The 15,918-nt window shown below is 50.4% G+C and overlaps 2 protein-coding genes across 3 annotated transcripts in view; one reads left to right on the forward strand and one right to left on the reverse strand.

Annotated features, from left to right (window-relative positions):
- Positions 1-15,918, reverse strand: part of LOC111860223 (class I histocompatibility antigen, F10 alpha chain-like) — a 108,528-nt gene that overhangs the window by 58,716 nt on the left and 33,894 nt on the right. The gene's annotated exons all lie outside the window — the stretch shown is intronic.
- On the forward strand, positions 890-15,631 carry LOC140581935 (globoside alpha-1,3-N-acetylgalactosaminyltransferase 1-like). The gene is made up of 5 exons (XM_072705838.1): positions 890-1,733; positions 1,937-1,993; positions 5,168-5,200; positions 14,703-14,837; positions 14,930-15,631. Coding segments are annotated over exons 2-5 (861 nt in total). The 5' UTR covers positions 890-1,733; positions 1,937-1,991; the 3' UTR covers positions 15,621-15,631.

Below are 15,918 nucleotides of genomic sequence, written 5' to 3' on the forward strand. Positions count from 1 at the left end.
AATCTAGAATATTGAGACATTCTATTAATTCGTTCCCTTGTTTTAAATAGTTGTGTTACGACCTAGTCTAGGGGAAAGGCCGTAACAAAATGGAGTGAACAGACATGGGACAAGATGGGTGGGCGGTGAAAGCCGTGACTGGTTATGGTCATAACAGGACAGTGTACAGTGGCTACAGTAAATCCAGGTGCAGACTTTGAAGGTGGCCCACAGTCAAAATAATAAACAAAATCCCAACTGACTGTGCCAAACCCGGTTACCAATCCAGAGAGCAAAGAGAGAAAACTGATACATGAACCAGGGTCAGATACACAGCAAAACAGCTCTGATGCAGTAGGTACGGTGGCTTTTCAGTCTGCGGCAGTGGAAACCCCAGCAGTAGATGCCCAGAGTAAAGACGTGATGGAGTAGCAGGGGGTGGAGTAGCACAGGATGGAGTAGGCGATTGGCAATGGACTACAGCAATGGGAGTGGTGAAGAGCTGGAACAGAAGGGTTGGATCGGGATGGAGGGAGGGACCTGTGAGAGACCTGAGAGGCATCTCACACAGTGTAACAGTTGACATTTTATTAGTTTGTTCTGTCTGTTTGGTTAAATCGTGGCCACATTTTATTTGTTCATTTGTGATATATTTAAATGTTGTCCTGATATATATAATTTTTATCGTTATATGATGACCAGGGTTTCATATGTACTATGTAATGTTGAAAATGACGCGTCATTAAAATTGCATATCTTGCTAAGTTTTGATTCCTATGACTGAGTAAAAATGTTTTAGCACAATTTTTTGATGGCTTAAATATCACAATCCTTGCAGTGTGACAACTGCATATGCATGAAATGCCATGTCGACATTAACATCACACATTGTGCAGACAGGCTAGGCTACTCCAAGAGGCTAAACGGCGCGTATCAGTGACTAACCTCACATTATTAGGTTAGTCTGTCAAACCTGAATGTCTTCTTTTAGGAGACAGTTGCATTCTAGTTGTGCCGTGGTGATATTTAAGTTTGCAATACTGACAAACACATCCTGGACTGTGCCCTGCCATGGGTTGGCGCCCCATCCTGGGTTGTTCCCTGCCTTGCGCCCGTAGCCTCTGGGATAGGCTCCGGACCCCCCACTACCCTGAATAGTATAAGCGATTACAGAAAATGGATGGATGGAAACTGACAGACAGCTGCATTTTCATTCGTTTTTAATGTGAAGTGCTTCCACACAACAGTGGCTTCGCTCTTTATTTGGACCCACATCTGCTGGGCTCTGTCTTCCGCCGTATTGCCAAGTCATCAAGAAGGAAAAATTGTTTCATTTGTCTATTTAATCAGTGCTTCTTTTTAAAATCAGGTAATTGAGTTTAAGTAATTGTGACAGTCATAAGAGGCCTACTATAACTTCTGCTCGCAAGATTTGACTGTAACCTATCAGAACCAAGTGGACCAGAACCATGGAGCTTGTGTAGCCAGATCCTATTTCCTTACTCTGGAATCTCACTGTGTTTTGGCCACCAGACCATCTTAACAGGGTCACATATGCATCCTAGCAGCCAGCTTTGGTAGCTCAGTAGCTCTGTGCTTAGCACACTTGCCTCACGCCTTCACCAATGGTGCATTGAATTCCTTGCTTGCTGTTTATGTGTGTTAACATGATCAATTTAAAATGTGTCCTTTAACCTTATTTGTTACTTTCAAAGGATTATCCTTGCCTATGGCTTGTACGCTGCAAATCTGAGGTAAGATCAATAGATGAAATATTTAATCTCTTAACAATGATCTTTTTATTAATTCCATTTTAACTACTGACTGCTAAGTGGCTCTGGTTACTGTGGTTCTGTTATCTGGAGGTGCTGAGAGCAAGGAAGTAAATCTTTGTTTCTAGTGTTCGAGTACAGAAAACATTCACAGTTTGATGCTTAACAGCTCCTTTATTCAACAGATGTTCCATCTCAAACATCCAACACACTTCTAATGGAGAGAGGCAGACTTGGTGGATGTAAGTGTTCACACATAATTCTGTTGTACACTTAGCTAACAGATTTAGAGAACTCAACAGAATTCATGTTTACTTTCACAGCGAAGGTACAAGATGGATCAAGCCCCTTCAGACAATTAGATAATGTACTGCAGAAAGCTGGTTCCACAACACTCTCAAAAAAAAGGATAAAAATCTGTACCTTTTTCACCCAGACTTCAGTTAATCCTACAATTAAGAACAGTCAAACTGTATTATCACCACATACCTTATACACATATTAAACACAAAACACTTGATGTTTAAAAACTGTAAATTTCCTGACAAATAATTTTTTTTCCCTTCAATTTTTCTTTTAGCCTGTATAGTTTTTATTGAGGCTTCCATAGGATGATCTAAATGTCATCTCATTGTATTTGTGACAATAAAGATATCACATATCTTGTACAAGAATAATTACTATTTAGAACATACCATGTAACTGTTGGCCTTCAGACAAAACACCCGGATGCATTTGTCTTCACCTCTGGTGACTTTAGTCATGTCTCCTTAGACAGGATGCTTAGTACTTTCACCTAGTTTGTGAACTGTCCCACTAAAGAAAACAAAACACTGTACTTATTGTATGCTGATGTTAAAGAAGCTTACAACTGGACACCCATTCCACCATTGGGCAGATCAGACCACAACTTGGTGCACCTCCTTCTCCTTTATGAGCCAGCCACTGTCAGAGCTGTAAGGGGGATGGTCAACGACAGCCTGTGCATCTCTGCAACACTGTTTTGAATCAACTGACTAGGATGCTCTTTGTGAGCCTCATGGAGAGGACATAAATGGTGTCACGGACTGTGTCTCAGAATGCATTAGTTTCTGTGTGGAAAATACTGTGCCTCAAAAATCCATACGCTGCTTCCCCAACAACAGCTCAAAGGCCGTCTGAATGAGAAGAAGAGAGCTTTCATTTCTGGACACAGGGAAGCAGTTAAAAGGGTACAGAAGCAGCTGTCTGTGAAGACAAAGGAAGGGGGGGCAGATGCAGGAAGAAACTGGAGATAAAATGCAGCAGAACAACAGGTATATAGGGCCAAAATACCCAAATGCCAGAGAATCGAGGGTGACAGGGAGGGGGCCAACGAGATTAACTAGTTCTTTAATTATCTAACCCTAATTTATGTAGCCCCACCTCTGCCACTAAAAATGCACCCCTTGGTACCGCCATCAGCCTCGCCTATCCTGCTCACTGCTCCTTCCCTCACCTGTCGTCACAAGTGAATGGCGGTGTCAAATCAGCACTTCCCCCCACCTTAACAGCCGAACACACTACCCCCCCCCCCACTCTGCCCGCAATGCTGACTCCTGTATACCATCTATCACCATCACTGAGGACCTAGTTAAGAAAAAACTATGCGGACTTCATTCTACTAAGGTGTTGGGCCCTGATGGCATCAGCCCACAGGTGCTGAAGATCTGCGCCTCCCAGCTCAGTAGCGTTCTTCTCAGAATCTTCAACATGACTGACTCTCCAAAATGTGCTAGTACTATGGAAAACATCCTGTCTGGAAGCCGGTACCAAAGAAGACATGCCCTTGTGCCCCATTTGATTACAGGCCTCTGGCACCCACCTCACACTGCGTGAAAGTTTTTGAGTGCCTGGTCCTTTATATCCTCCACTCCCTAGTAAGATTGGCACTCGACCCCTTTCAGTTTGCCTACCAGGAGAAGATTGGGGTTAAGGATGCTATCATCTACCTACTACATGCTCCAATGAATGCCACAGGAAATCCTCTGACTAGCAGGAAGTGACTAGCAGTAAGTGCTCCACTGAACGCCATGAGAAATCCTCTGACTAGCAGGAAGTGCTCCACTGAACGCCATGAGAAATCCTCTGATTAGCAGGGAGTGAGTAGCAGGAAGTGCTCCACTGAACGCCACGGGAAATCCTCTGATTAGCAGGGAGTGACTAGCAGGAAGTGCTCCACTGAACGCCACAGGAAATCCTCTGACTAGCAGGGAGTGACTAGCAGGAAGTGCTCCACTGAACGCCACAGGAAATCCTCTGACTAGCAGGGAGTGACTAGCAGGAAGTGCTCCACTGAACACCATGGGAAATCCTCTGACTAGCAGGAAGTGCTCCACTGAACGCCACAGGAAATCCTCTGACTAGCAGGAAGTGACTAGCAGTAAGTGCTCCACTGAACGCCATGAGAAATCCTCTGACTAGCAGGAAGTGCTCCACTGAACGCCACGGGAAATCCTCTGATTAGCAGGGAGTGACTAGCAGGAAGTGCTCCACTGAACACCACAGGAAATCCTTCCCCCCCGCAGCCATCAGCCTCTGTAACTCCTCCCAATATCCCTCACCCACAAAATAAGCTGGTTCCCCCTCCATTACGGTCTTTGGTTTATGTTTCACATACTTCTGAGCTGTGCAATAACTGGCCTGCTGCCACTAATTTGTGCAGTAACTTCTGCAGTCTGGCTGAATGTGCAATACCACCACACCATGTGCAATATTAATATTATCATGTTAGTGAGCGACTACTGTGTCTACAAGATACATCCTACCAAATACCTCCACTGTACAGCTGTTTTTAGCTAATTTACCCCTTATCCTTTATAAGGGACTAGTTACGTAATCGTATACAGTAGATTGAAAACAGATTATATATCTTTTTTCCTAAAGAGTTATACTGTATTTTATTTGATACCTATTATGTGTTTTATATTTTAAATTGAATTTAATTCTATTTAATTCCTGTTGGTGATATCACTTTTCCTTCCTGCTATATATAATGCTCATCGTTTTCAATGGTGTCCGATTATCTGTACAGTTGTAGCAGAAGCAATTTCTCTGTAGGATCAATTAAGTTTTTTTTTCTGATTCTGCTTCAGTCTGCTCATTTAATCTAAGTAGAAGATGTCTTGGTTTACTTGTATAGCCCAGGTTGGAAAATCCATTACCTTACTGTATTCTTCTGCCCTTTAGCCAGAGGGAAGATCTCTCCAGAAAGAGGAGCTGGAATGTTGTGTCTCCTGAGAGGTAGGTGTCTCACTACTTTGAAGTTGTCACTTTCTACAAGTGACATCAATCAACAATGGGTTAAAATTCTTAAATTTTAGCAGTAACGTGAGCCTGTAGTACATGCACATACTATGTGCCTTATCCTGGCAGGTAATGAATATTCTCTCCTTCAGGTTACTATACAAACAGCCCAGTGCGACAAGGGGGTAAGTAAAGATAATGGTTTCTTATATACCATTATACCTTAACAAATACTGTAAGTGCTTACCTGAATGGCTATTATCCTTGGATCAGCCAAGCTAAATCCATCCATTTAATGAAACTGCTTATCCTATTCAGGGTTGTGGGGGGGTCTGGAGCCTATCCCGGAGGCTATGGGCACAAGGCAGGATGAGGCACCAACCCATTGCAGGGCACATATTTACACACACACACACACACCTATGGGCAATTTGGTAACTCCAATTAGCCTCGACATGTTTTCGGACTGTGGGGGGAAGGCCAAAGTACCCAGTGGAAACCCCTCCTCCAACAACATGGGGAGAACATGCAATCCCGGCACAGAACCCTGGATGAGACTTGAACCCAAGTCCCAGAGGTTTGAGGCAACAGTACTAATCAATGCACCACCATGTCACCCCCAGGCTAAATCAAAAGAAGATGAGGCAATAATAAGGCTCCAGGCCCAGATGGATTTCCAGTAGAATTCTATAAAGAATTCTGGACAATTCTGTCACCAACATTCTACAGAATGTTGCAGGAAACCAAGGAAAATGGTAGACTACCACCAAATATGAATTCTGCCAACATTAGTCTCTTGCTAAAACCAGGCAAAGACCCTATATTGCCTACCAGCTATCATCCAATATCACTTATTAATGTTGACCTTAAAATAATCTGCAAAGCTCTCTCAAAAAGAATAGAGAAGATATCCCCTCACATAATTCATCCTGACCAAACTGGTTTCATAAAAGGGAGGCACTCATCAACAAACACACGTAGATTACTCAATCTGATAGACTATTCGTGAAATAAAAACCTTCAAATCATAATATTGTCTCTAGATGCAGAAAAAGCATTCGATAGAGTTAGTTGGAGTTTTTTATTTGCAACATTACACAAATTTGGTTTTGGAACCTCTTTTATAAGCTGGTTAAAAATATTATATAGTTCCCCAACAGCATGTGTTAGGACGAATGACCAAACATCCTCTAGCTTCTGTCTCAAGAGGGGCACCAGGCAGGGATGCTCTCTCTCCCCCTCACTGTTTGCAATTTTTATTGAACCACTAGCAGCAGCAATTAGACAGGCTATAGTGATTAAAGGCATCAAATGCAAGAATGTGGAACATAAGGTCAGTCTTTATGCGGATGATGTGTTACTTTTTCTCCAGCATTCACAAACCACTCTCTCTGAGGTAATTACATTAATAAACTCTTTCTCAAGAGTCTCAGATTATTCAATAAACTGGTTAAAATCTACAGTTCTTCCAATTAACTGCTCCTTTCAGAACTCTTCCTCCACTCCACTGCAATCTGGGGATATTAAATATTTAGGTATTAATGTTTCACCTACAGTAGGCTGGCAGACTTAACTAAATTAAACCACATCCCACTTTTAAAGAAGGTAGAGGATGAGCTGGTTAGATGGAAGTCCCTGCCCATACAGTATCACTCATGGGAAGGGTTGCATCAATAAAAATGATGGTGTTACCAAGAATTAATTATTTATTTGCAATGATTCCAAGTAAACCATCACCTGACTGGTTTAGATCTCTGGACTCTGCCATCTCTAAATTCCTTTGGAAAGATAAACCACCGCGTATTAGCTTAAAAACGCTGCAAAGGACCAAGGACAAAGGAGGACTAGATTTGCCTAACTTTCACCACTACTTCTTAGCCAACAGGCTTCAAAACATCTCAGGATGGCTAAAACATACCCTCTTAGATGAACCTTGGCTAGACGTAGAACAGGCTCTATGCAATAACATAGACATTTCGGATCTACCATTCATTAGCTCAAACATTAAACGACATGAATGCTTCAAAAGCATCAGTATCAGCTCTTCTCTGACAGCATGGTGGGAGTTTCTTAAAATGACTGAGTCTTCATTAATCCCATGCAAACGTACTCCCATCTGGAACAACCCTGACAGACTACTAAACAATAATATGATAAATTTCCCGGATTGGAGTTGTAAAGGTATTAAATACTTGGAACATATATTCGAAGAAATAGACTTTATCCCCTTTGACTTATTAGTTAAAAGACATGGGATTAACAAGAATAGATTTTTAGAATATCAACAAGTTAAATCTATAGTAAAAAGGAAATTCAAGTCTAATCAAATCAAATTACAAATACCACCTGTCAGCGTCAGACGGGGCGGCGAGCAAGGAAGCAGGCGAGTAGCAGCCAGAAGTAGGGAAACGGGGTTTATTCTCAGGGACGGACAGGCACGGACATCCAACGAGACACTACAATGACAAGTCTGGGGAAGACTGACTCAGACGAGGACTAAATACACAAGACAAGCTAGACTTAACAGGACACAGGCAATCACAATTAGGGCTGAACACGAGGTAATGAGGTGGGCGTGGCACACATCGGGAGCGGACGGAGCGGGGCGTGACATAACCCCCCCCCAAAGGCGCGCACACCGGGCGCGCCCGAGAGGAGGCGACGGACGAGACGGAACCGGGGAACAGGACCTGGAAGACAAAGCAAAACATCAACCAAAAACAGGGAACAAGACAGAGACACAAAACAGGAACAGGGACGAGACGAAGGACAGAACCCGACAAAGAACAGGGAAAGCGGACAGACAGACAGAAAAGGGCGTCACGGAGGGAACACCCACAGGCGACACGGAGGGGCCAGGAGTGAACAGAGGAGACACAGAGGGCAGAGGAGCAGAGACAGGAGGCAGAAAGGGAAAGGGAGGAGGAGCAAGGGGAGCACGAGGGAACCCAGGCGGGCGACGGGCAGCGGCCGGAGGGGCCGCAGGGGAGAGGGAGGAGGGAGCAGGAGGGGACCACCCAGGGGCCAAGGGAACAGGACGAGGGAGTGACGGAGGGGACACGGAGGGAGCAGGAGGGAACACCAGTGAAGGCAGGCAGGAGGGGGAAGCCGCGGCAGGCGGAGGCGCAGCCGGAGCCGGCGAAGGCGCCGTCCGACGCCCAGCCGGAGCAGGGGGGCCCGGAGGCGACCGACAAGGACCCGGAGGCGGGACCGAGGACCGGCACCGAGGATCCAGGGGGGGACCCGGAGGGGACCGCCGACCCTGAGCCGGAGGACCCGCAGGCAGCCACCTAGCCACCGCCAGGGGCCGAACGGGCGAGCCAGGGGGCAGGGCGGGTGGGACCCGGGCCCTACGCCTATGTCCCCGTCCCTTGCTGGAGACGGAGAGGCGGGGTCCTGGGGGGCGTCGGCCTTGCCGGGGTAATGGCGAGGGAGTCAGGGCCGCGGGCAGGACGGGAGAGGCGGCCTCAGGCAGGGCCGCGGGCATGACGGGAGAAGCGGCCTCAGGCAGGGCCGCGGACAGGACGGGAGAGGCGGCCTCGGACGGGGCCGCGGGCGTGTAGCCAGCAGGAGGCGCCTCGGTGGGCACCTCAGGAAGAGCGGAGGCAGCTGCAGGCGTGCGACCAGCAGGGGCCGCCTGGACAGGCGCCTCGGGCGTCCGGTCAGCAGGGGGCGCCTCGGCGGGCGCCGCCAGCACGCGGTCAGCAGGGGGCACCTCGGCGGGCGCCGCCAGCACGCGACCAGCAGGGAGCGCCACAGCGGGCGCCGCCATCACACGGCCAACAGGGGGCGCAACCGCAGCCACCTCAGGCAGTTCGGGTGCCGGCAGGACAGGCGAGACAGGCAGTTCAAGAGCCGGCAGGACAGGCGAGACAGGCAGGTCAAGAGCCGGCAGGACAGGCGAGACAGGCAGGTCAAGAGCCGGCAGGACAGGCGAGACAGGCAGTTCAGGTGCCGGCAGGACAGGCGAGACAGGCAGGTCAAGTGCCGGCAGGACAGGCGAGACGGGCAGGTCAAGAGCCGGCAGGACAGGCGAGACGGGCAGGTCAAGAGCCGGCAGGACAGGCGAGACGGGCAGGTCAAGAGCCGGCAGGACAGGCGAGACGGGCAGTTCAGGTGCCGGCAGGACGGGCGCCGCCGTCACATGGCCAGCAAGGGGCACCTCGGCGGGCGCCGCAGTCACTTGGCCAGCAGGGGGCGCCTCGGCGGGCGCCGCAGTCACTTGGCCAGCAGGGGGCGCCTCGGCGGGCGCCGCAGTCACTTGGCCAGCAGGGGGTGCCGCAGCGGGCGCCGCCATCACGCGGCCAGCAGGGGGCGCCGCCATCACGCGGCCAGCAGGGGGCGCTGCGGGCAGCAGCCACAGCAGACGGTGCCGCGGGCAGAGCGGCGGCATCAGCAGCCGGCGGAGCCGCGGGCAGAGCGGCGGCATCAGCAGCAGGCAGCGCAGCCGCGGGCAGATCGGCGGCGGCAGCAGCAGGCAGCGCAGCCGCGGGCAGGTCGGCGGCGGCAGCAGGCAGCGCAGCCGCGTGCAGATCGGCGGCAGCAGCAGGCAGTGCCGCGGGCAGTTCCGGAGCATGCAGGTCCGGCACCAGCGGCAGGAGAGACGCAGAGCGAGTAGGCACTGCTCCGTTAGGGGCTCTCAGCACCCGGGGAATAGCGTCCCTGATTGCGCTTATCCCACGCGCCGGTCGATAGCCGTACGCCTCCAATGGAGGCGGCTTCTCCGGGCGGGCGCTGGTTAGGTGGGTAGCGACGGGGTCATCCCCGGCGGGGAGCAAGGAGCAGGCCCCCAAGAAGAGAGTCGGGGCGGCTTCTTTCCCCTTTCCCCTTCGCCTCTTCTTTCTCCTTCCGGAACCGGTAGGAGGCAGCGAGGTCGCATCGGCGGGTGGCGAGCTGTACATCCGCCCGCTGTCTTGATCCACCTGCCACTGCATTGCTGCAGCCGCTACCTCTCGAAGCCGCCGGAGGTTTTCGCGCACCTCGCTCGCTTGGTGCGCGTCGCCGGGTAAGGACATCCCTTCCAGGATATCCCGGCTTCGATACGCTAACCAGCGAGCCGCGGGATCCTCCTGGATCTCGGGCTGGGTTAGCCAGTACAGGACCTCGTCAACCAAGCCGAGGTATTCCTCCTCGGCTAGGGGGGATCCTTTCTTCCAGAGACTTGTCATTCTGTCAGCGTCAGACGGGGCGGCGAGCAAGGAAGCAGGCGAGTAGCAGCCAGAAGTAGGGAAACGGGGTTTATTCTCAGGGACGGACAGGCACGGACATCCAACGAGACACTACAATGACAAGTCTGGGGAAGACTGACTCAGACGAGGACTAAATACACAAGACAAGCTAGACTTAACAGGACACAGGCAATCACAATTAGGGCTGAACACGAGGTAATGAGGTGGGCGTGGCACACATCGGGAGCGGACGGAGCGGGGCGTGACACCACCAAGGGTGGCAGAATTCCTTAATCTCAAAACCCCCAAATTACTGTCTAAAATATACAGGACACTTTCCAAAATGGATGATTCAATATCCCTTCCTGTTGCAAAATGGGAGGCAGATTTATCAATCAGCTGGAACCACAATTTCTGGTCTAAGACATGCTTAAAAACCTTTGAACTGATTAGAAGTCCCAATTTACAATTAATACAATACAAAATCCTGCATAGAGTGCACTATACAGGGCATCGGATGTTCAGGATGGGTTTTACATCTTCTAACAACTGCTCACACTGTCAAGGGGATACACCTGACAATTACATCCATGCTCTTTGGTTCTGTCCACCTGTTCAGATGTTTTGGCGCAGGATTTGTGAGGACTTATCAAAGTGTCTGAAATGTACCATTCCAGCCTCTCCTTCAGTCTGCTTGTTGGGTGACTTAGATGGTGTCACTACCGAGATTAACACAACCCACATGGCTTTCACCGCTTTATGCATTGCTAAGAAGACTGTCCTCATGAACTGGAAAAATAAAAATAACCTTAATATCAACCAATATAGAGAGAGTTTGCTGGATCATATTAGTCTTGATACAGCTTCTGCCGCCACATTAGACCAATCTCTCTGGGCTCCTTTGATCAGCTCCATCACCTAGTGGCGGTGGGGGGTCGCAGGTTTGTCCCGCTTCGGTCTTTGTTGTTGGTGTGGGGGGGGCCTATGGGCTTGGGGTGTCTGGGGGTTCCCTGGGGGGGGGGTTTCTGGGGGGGTTCGGCGCTGGGACTGCGGTCCTGGCCTGGATGGGGCTTTGGTGGCTCTTGGGTGGCGTCTTTCTGGCGGCTGCATGCAGCGCTGCTGGGGTAGCCTGTGCCGGCGGACGTAGGGTACCAGCCTGGCGGCCGTGCTGCTCCTGGGTGGGTCCGGGGCGGGCTTGGGGTTCTGGGGGCGCTCTGCCTCCGGGCTGGGGTTCCGGCTGGGCTGGGGGGGCTTGGGTCCTGGTGGGTGGGTCGCCGGGGTGTGGGCTGGCGCGTGCACTGGGGCCCGGCCCCGGCGCGGGGACCTTCAGCGCATTGGAGGGACTGGGGGCCTCTTTAGCTGGTGGGGAGGTTGTTACCATCTGCCCGCAGGTGGTCCCTGCCTTAGGGGTATCCACTCTGTGGGGGTGGGGGGGAATCCAATAGAGTAGGAGAATGGACCCAACCTGGGTGTCTGTTGTCTTATGTAGTCTGGGAGTTGACTGAATGGTGGGGTGGGTGTAGTTTTTCCCTCTGTGGTGGGGTCTGGTTGGCTGCCCCGGGCTCTGTGGTGCCCGGTGGTGCTGCTGCTCTGGGCCCCCGGACTGGATGGGCCTCGGCTCTCCCGCCCTGGGTGGATTTCGGGGAACGGGGGTGCTTATGGGGGTCAGCGGGGGGGCTGGCTCCAGAGGGGGGGTACTTTGCCCCCCCCGATCCTTTCCTCCCCATCCCTAAATGCTTCCCTCCTCCCGCTCTGTCACCCCAACACACATGTAGGGCTTTGAGGTGCAGGTGCGTCGCTGGGATGCAGGGGAGGTATTCCTCCTCTGTCCCCCCGTGACCACCTGTGTCTCAATCACACATCACAACTTAGACACTCTCATTACTTACTCTCTCATGACACATACATTTATGGCCTTGGGGGTGGGCACAAGGAATGGCGTCCAGAGGGCAGTCTGTTCATTCAGCCTTACCTCTGGTGCCAGTGCCCACTTCTCAATTTTAAGTTGCACATAGACATTGAGGGTTCTGGGGAGGGGCCGAGCTGACACCAGCTGCTGATTGGCAGAGGGTGGTTAGCACCATGCCCTTCCCCTGTTTTAAAGCACTTTAGAACAACACGCACCAACACCACATATGAGAGGGCGGAGGGAAGCATGGGGTCTTTTCACACCCCTGTTCTCTGTTCACCATCTGGGGCCGGGGGCTGGGAGGAGCTGGCCGTCCGGTCGGGGTCTGGGCTGGTGGGCTTCTCGGCTGCTGTGGGGTCCGGGGTGGTCTTCTTGTCCCCATGCCAGAGGAAAAAAGGGATCCATCTCCGAGGTCTGGTGGCGGATTGCCCCTCTGGGGGCGGTGGTGCCTAGATCTCGGAGTATAGAGTATATATGGGGAGTGTGAATGTGTGTACGGCGTTCATTTCTGTGTCTTCATGTTGGGCGAATGGGTGAATATTTGTTTATGTGTGCATGAGGGTGGGAACGTATGCTTGTGTATGTGTACGCCTGTTTGTCTATACGTATGTGTCAGGTTGGGTCTTAGACTCCACCTGAAATAACATCTCAGGCTCTATTCCCCCCCGCCACACTCCCTGCTGGTGGATGAGGCCCCCGGCCGCCGATGCGTTGGTGGTTCTCGATGTCCGGGGCTGGATGCTCTGGTGTGTGCTGGCTCACTCTCGGCGGTTGCCTGCCGGGGCCTGGCCCTTCCGGCTCTGTCGGGGCCCTGGCTGGGGGGTGGGGGGGCCCTTGGATCTCTGGGCCCGGGGTCCGGTCTGCCCTGGTGTGGCCGGCCGCTGGCGGGGCCTGCGTGCTCGCTGCCACGGCCCCCTGGGGCTCCTGCGATGTGGCTGCCGGATGGCCCCTCTCCGGAGCGCTCCTCTGCCCTTTTCTCGGTGGGGGCTGCAATTGTCCCTGCGGTGGTTCTCCTGGGGTTCCCGTGCCCTGGGGGGCCTCTGGATATCTGGGGCCCGGGTCTCCTCCGTGTCGACTTCATGTCCTGGGTGGGCGGGGCTGTGGCTCCCCACACACACTACTAGACAATTACATGGAGAAACCTTAGGAACACCAGCGCGCTGACACACAGGTGCTCACGGACACACACTGTCTTGATCGGCTGTTGTTTCTGGGCATGGATTGTAAGGCTGGTTGTGTGTGCTGTTCAACAACAATTAACGTTTGATGGTCGTTGTGATTAGTACAGATGTTGTATGTTGTCTTTCTCTTTTCAGCAGACATGGAAGCAGATTATCTGTTTTGTTTTTTTCTTGTTTTTTTTTTTTTCTTTCTTTTTTTTTTTTTCTCTTTTGTTTTTTTTCTGTTTTCTTTCCATTCCTCTCTCTCCCTCTCTCTCTCTTCCCTCCTTCTCCTTTGTCCCCCCCTCCCTCTCCTTCTTTTGAGGAAGTAAATTAAAATATAAAATAAAATAAAAAATAAATTAATAAATAATAATAATAAAAAATAAATAAATAATAATAATAATAAAAATAAAATAAATTAATAAATAAATAAATAGATACAGATAAAGTAGTCCCCCGCAGAGGGGGGGTGGAGGAGGGAATATATAAAAAAAAAAGAAAAAAAAAAAAAAGAAGATGAGGTAATACCCAACATGCAGTAATGTGGGCTAGTAGAAAACAGTGGAATGATGGATATTTCCTCCTATCAGGTGCTTACGTAAAAAAATGCTCCTGCATTGGTTTAAAACAGAACGTTTCACGATCCACCTGCAAACATTGTCACACACTATCACCAGTGCACTAAACAAAGTGTTTGTAATTCATTAACCAAAGTGCGATCATCCGTATAGTTTGTAATGACGTGAGGTTAGTTTGAAACCACAAAATAACAAAATCGAGCTTAGAGGGGCAAAACAGGCAACACTGTGAGGTTCGAGGGGCAGAACGGGCTTCACTGTGAAGCTAGAGGGGCAGAACGGGCGACGCTGTGGGGTTTGAGGGGCAGAACGGGCGACGCTGTGAAGCTTGAGGGGCAGAACGGGCGACGCTGTGAGGTTCGAGGGGCAGAACGGGCGACGCTGTGAGGTTCGAGGGGCAGAACGGCCGACACTGTGAGGTTCGAGGGGCTGAACGGGCGACGCTGTGAGGTTCGAGGGGCAGAACAGGCGACGCTGTGAGGTTTGAGGGGCAGAACGGGCGACGCTGTGAAGCTTGAGGGGCAGAACGGGCGACGCTGTGAGGTTCGAGGGGCAGAACGGGCGACACTGTGAGGTTCGAGGGGCTGAACGGGAGACGCTGTGAGGCTCGAGGGGCAGAACGGGCGACACTGTGAGGTTTGAGGAGCAGAACGGGCGACGCTGTGAGGTTTGAGGAGCAGAATGGGCAACGCTGTGAGGCTTGAGGGGCAGAACGGACGCCGCTGTGAAGCTAGAGGGGCAGAATGGGCGACGCTGTGAGGTTTGAGGGGCTGAGTTGATACTATCAGCAAATTATTAGATGGTATCTGTGGAAGAGTTCCGTAACAGAACCACACTGACTGATCTTCCTCATGTCTCGTGTTTCGTAGGCGTCCTGATGTCATGGCCGTAACCCCCTGGTTGGCGCCGATCATCTGGGAAGAAACCTTTAACCCTGAGCTGGTTGATGCCATATACAAGCCAATGAATCTCACCATCGCAACCACTGTGTTTGCTGTTGGAAAGTGAGCATAACTTTGGCAAGTGTAAAATCTATTCATATTAAGAGTTACTTTCAGAGCACTAATCTAAGCTTGTCTGTGTCTGTCTCTGGAAGGTATATCAGGTTTCTGGGTGAATTCTTGGAAACGGCAGAGAAGCACTTTATGGTTGACTTCAAAGTGCACTATCACATTTTCACTGACCAGCTGCACAAAGTGCCAGCAGTGAATCTGGCTGCTGGAAGAAAAATCTTTGTCCATCAGGTGCCGAAGTTAGACCGCTGGCAGGACATCTCTGCTTCGAGGATGCAGATGATCCAGACCATCATTGAGAAGCAGGTTCACCGAGAGGCAGATTACATCTACTGCCAGGACGTCGATGCAAAATTCCACTTTCGCTGGGGTGCAGAGACACTGGATCGGCTGGTGGGCCAAATACACCCTTGGTTCTATGATTTGAGCCGCGATCAGTTCACTTACGAACGGCGTCCTGAGTCTACGGCCTACATTCCCTCAGGGGTAGGAGACTTCTATTATATCGGAGCCATGTTTGGGGGCACAGTTGATGATGTCTATAGACTGGTTAAAAAGTGTCATGAAAATATAGAAGCAGACAAAGCAAAGGGAATAGAGGCAGCCTGGCAGGAAGAGAGTCACCTAAACTGGTACCTGCTTCACAATAAACCGTCTAAGGTTCTGTCGCCGGAGTACATGTGGGATGACAAGAGGGGCAAAACAGAGGTTATGAGAGTCATTCGACTTTCACACATCCTTAAGAACTATGCAGAAATAAGAGAAAATCTGTAATGCTCACACTACTGAAGACACAGACTCAAATGTGGGTTACATCTTTACTGTGGGCACTCCTAGGGCATTACAACATTGTGTAACATGTCTCCGGAAAGTTAGGTAATTGATGATAATTTGTGTAATAATTAAGGTTAGATAATTATTTGACTGTACATGTATTACATTTTTGTAATAATATATGATTTCTAAAGTTTAAAATTAGTGTTGAGCTAATATGGGATTTTTGACAAATACAATACATTTTTGTTATTCTACAGATGACCGGATAACCTCTGAGCTGGGGGGGGGGTCAGCA

Source organism: Paramormyrops kingsleyae, chromosome 23 (genome assembly GCF_048594095.1).
Source record: "Paramormyrops kingsleyae isolate MSU_618 chromosome 23, PKINGS_0.4, whole genome shotgun sequence".
Taxonomy (NCBI): domain Eukaryota; kingdom Metazoa; phylum Chordata; class Actinopteri; order Osteoglossiformes; family Mormyridae; genus Paramormyrops; species Paramormyrops kingsleyae.

Excerpts from the sequence above, each read along its gene's own strand:
- LOC140581935 (XM_072705838.1), top strand. Across the intron at positions 5,201-14,702 it reads CAGCCCAGTGCGACAAGGGG|GCGTCCTGATGTCATGGCCG; the intron begins GTAAGTAAAGAT and ends CGTGTTTCGTAG. Across the intron at positions 14,838-14,929 it reads ACTGTGTTTGCTGTTGGAAA|GTATATCAGGTTTCTGGGTG; the intron begins GTGAGCATAACT and ends TGTCTCTGGAAG.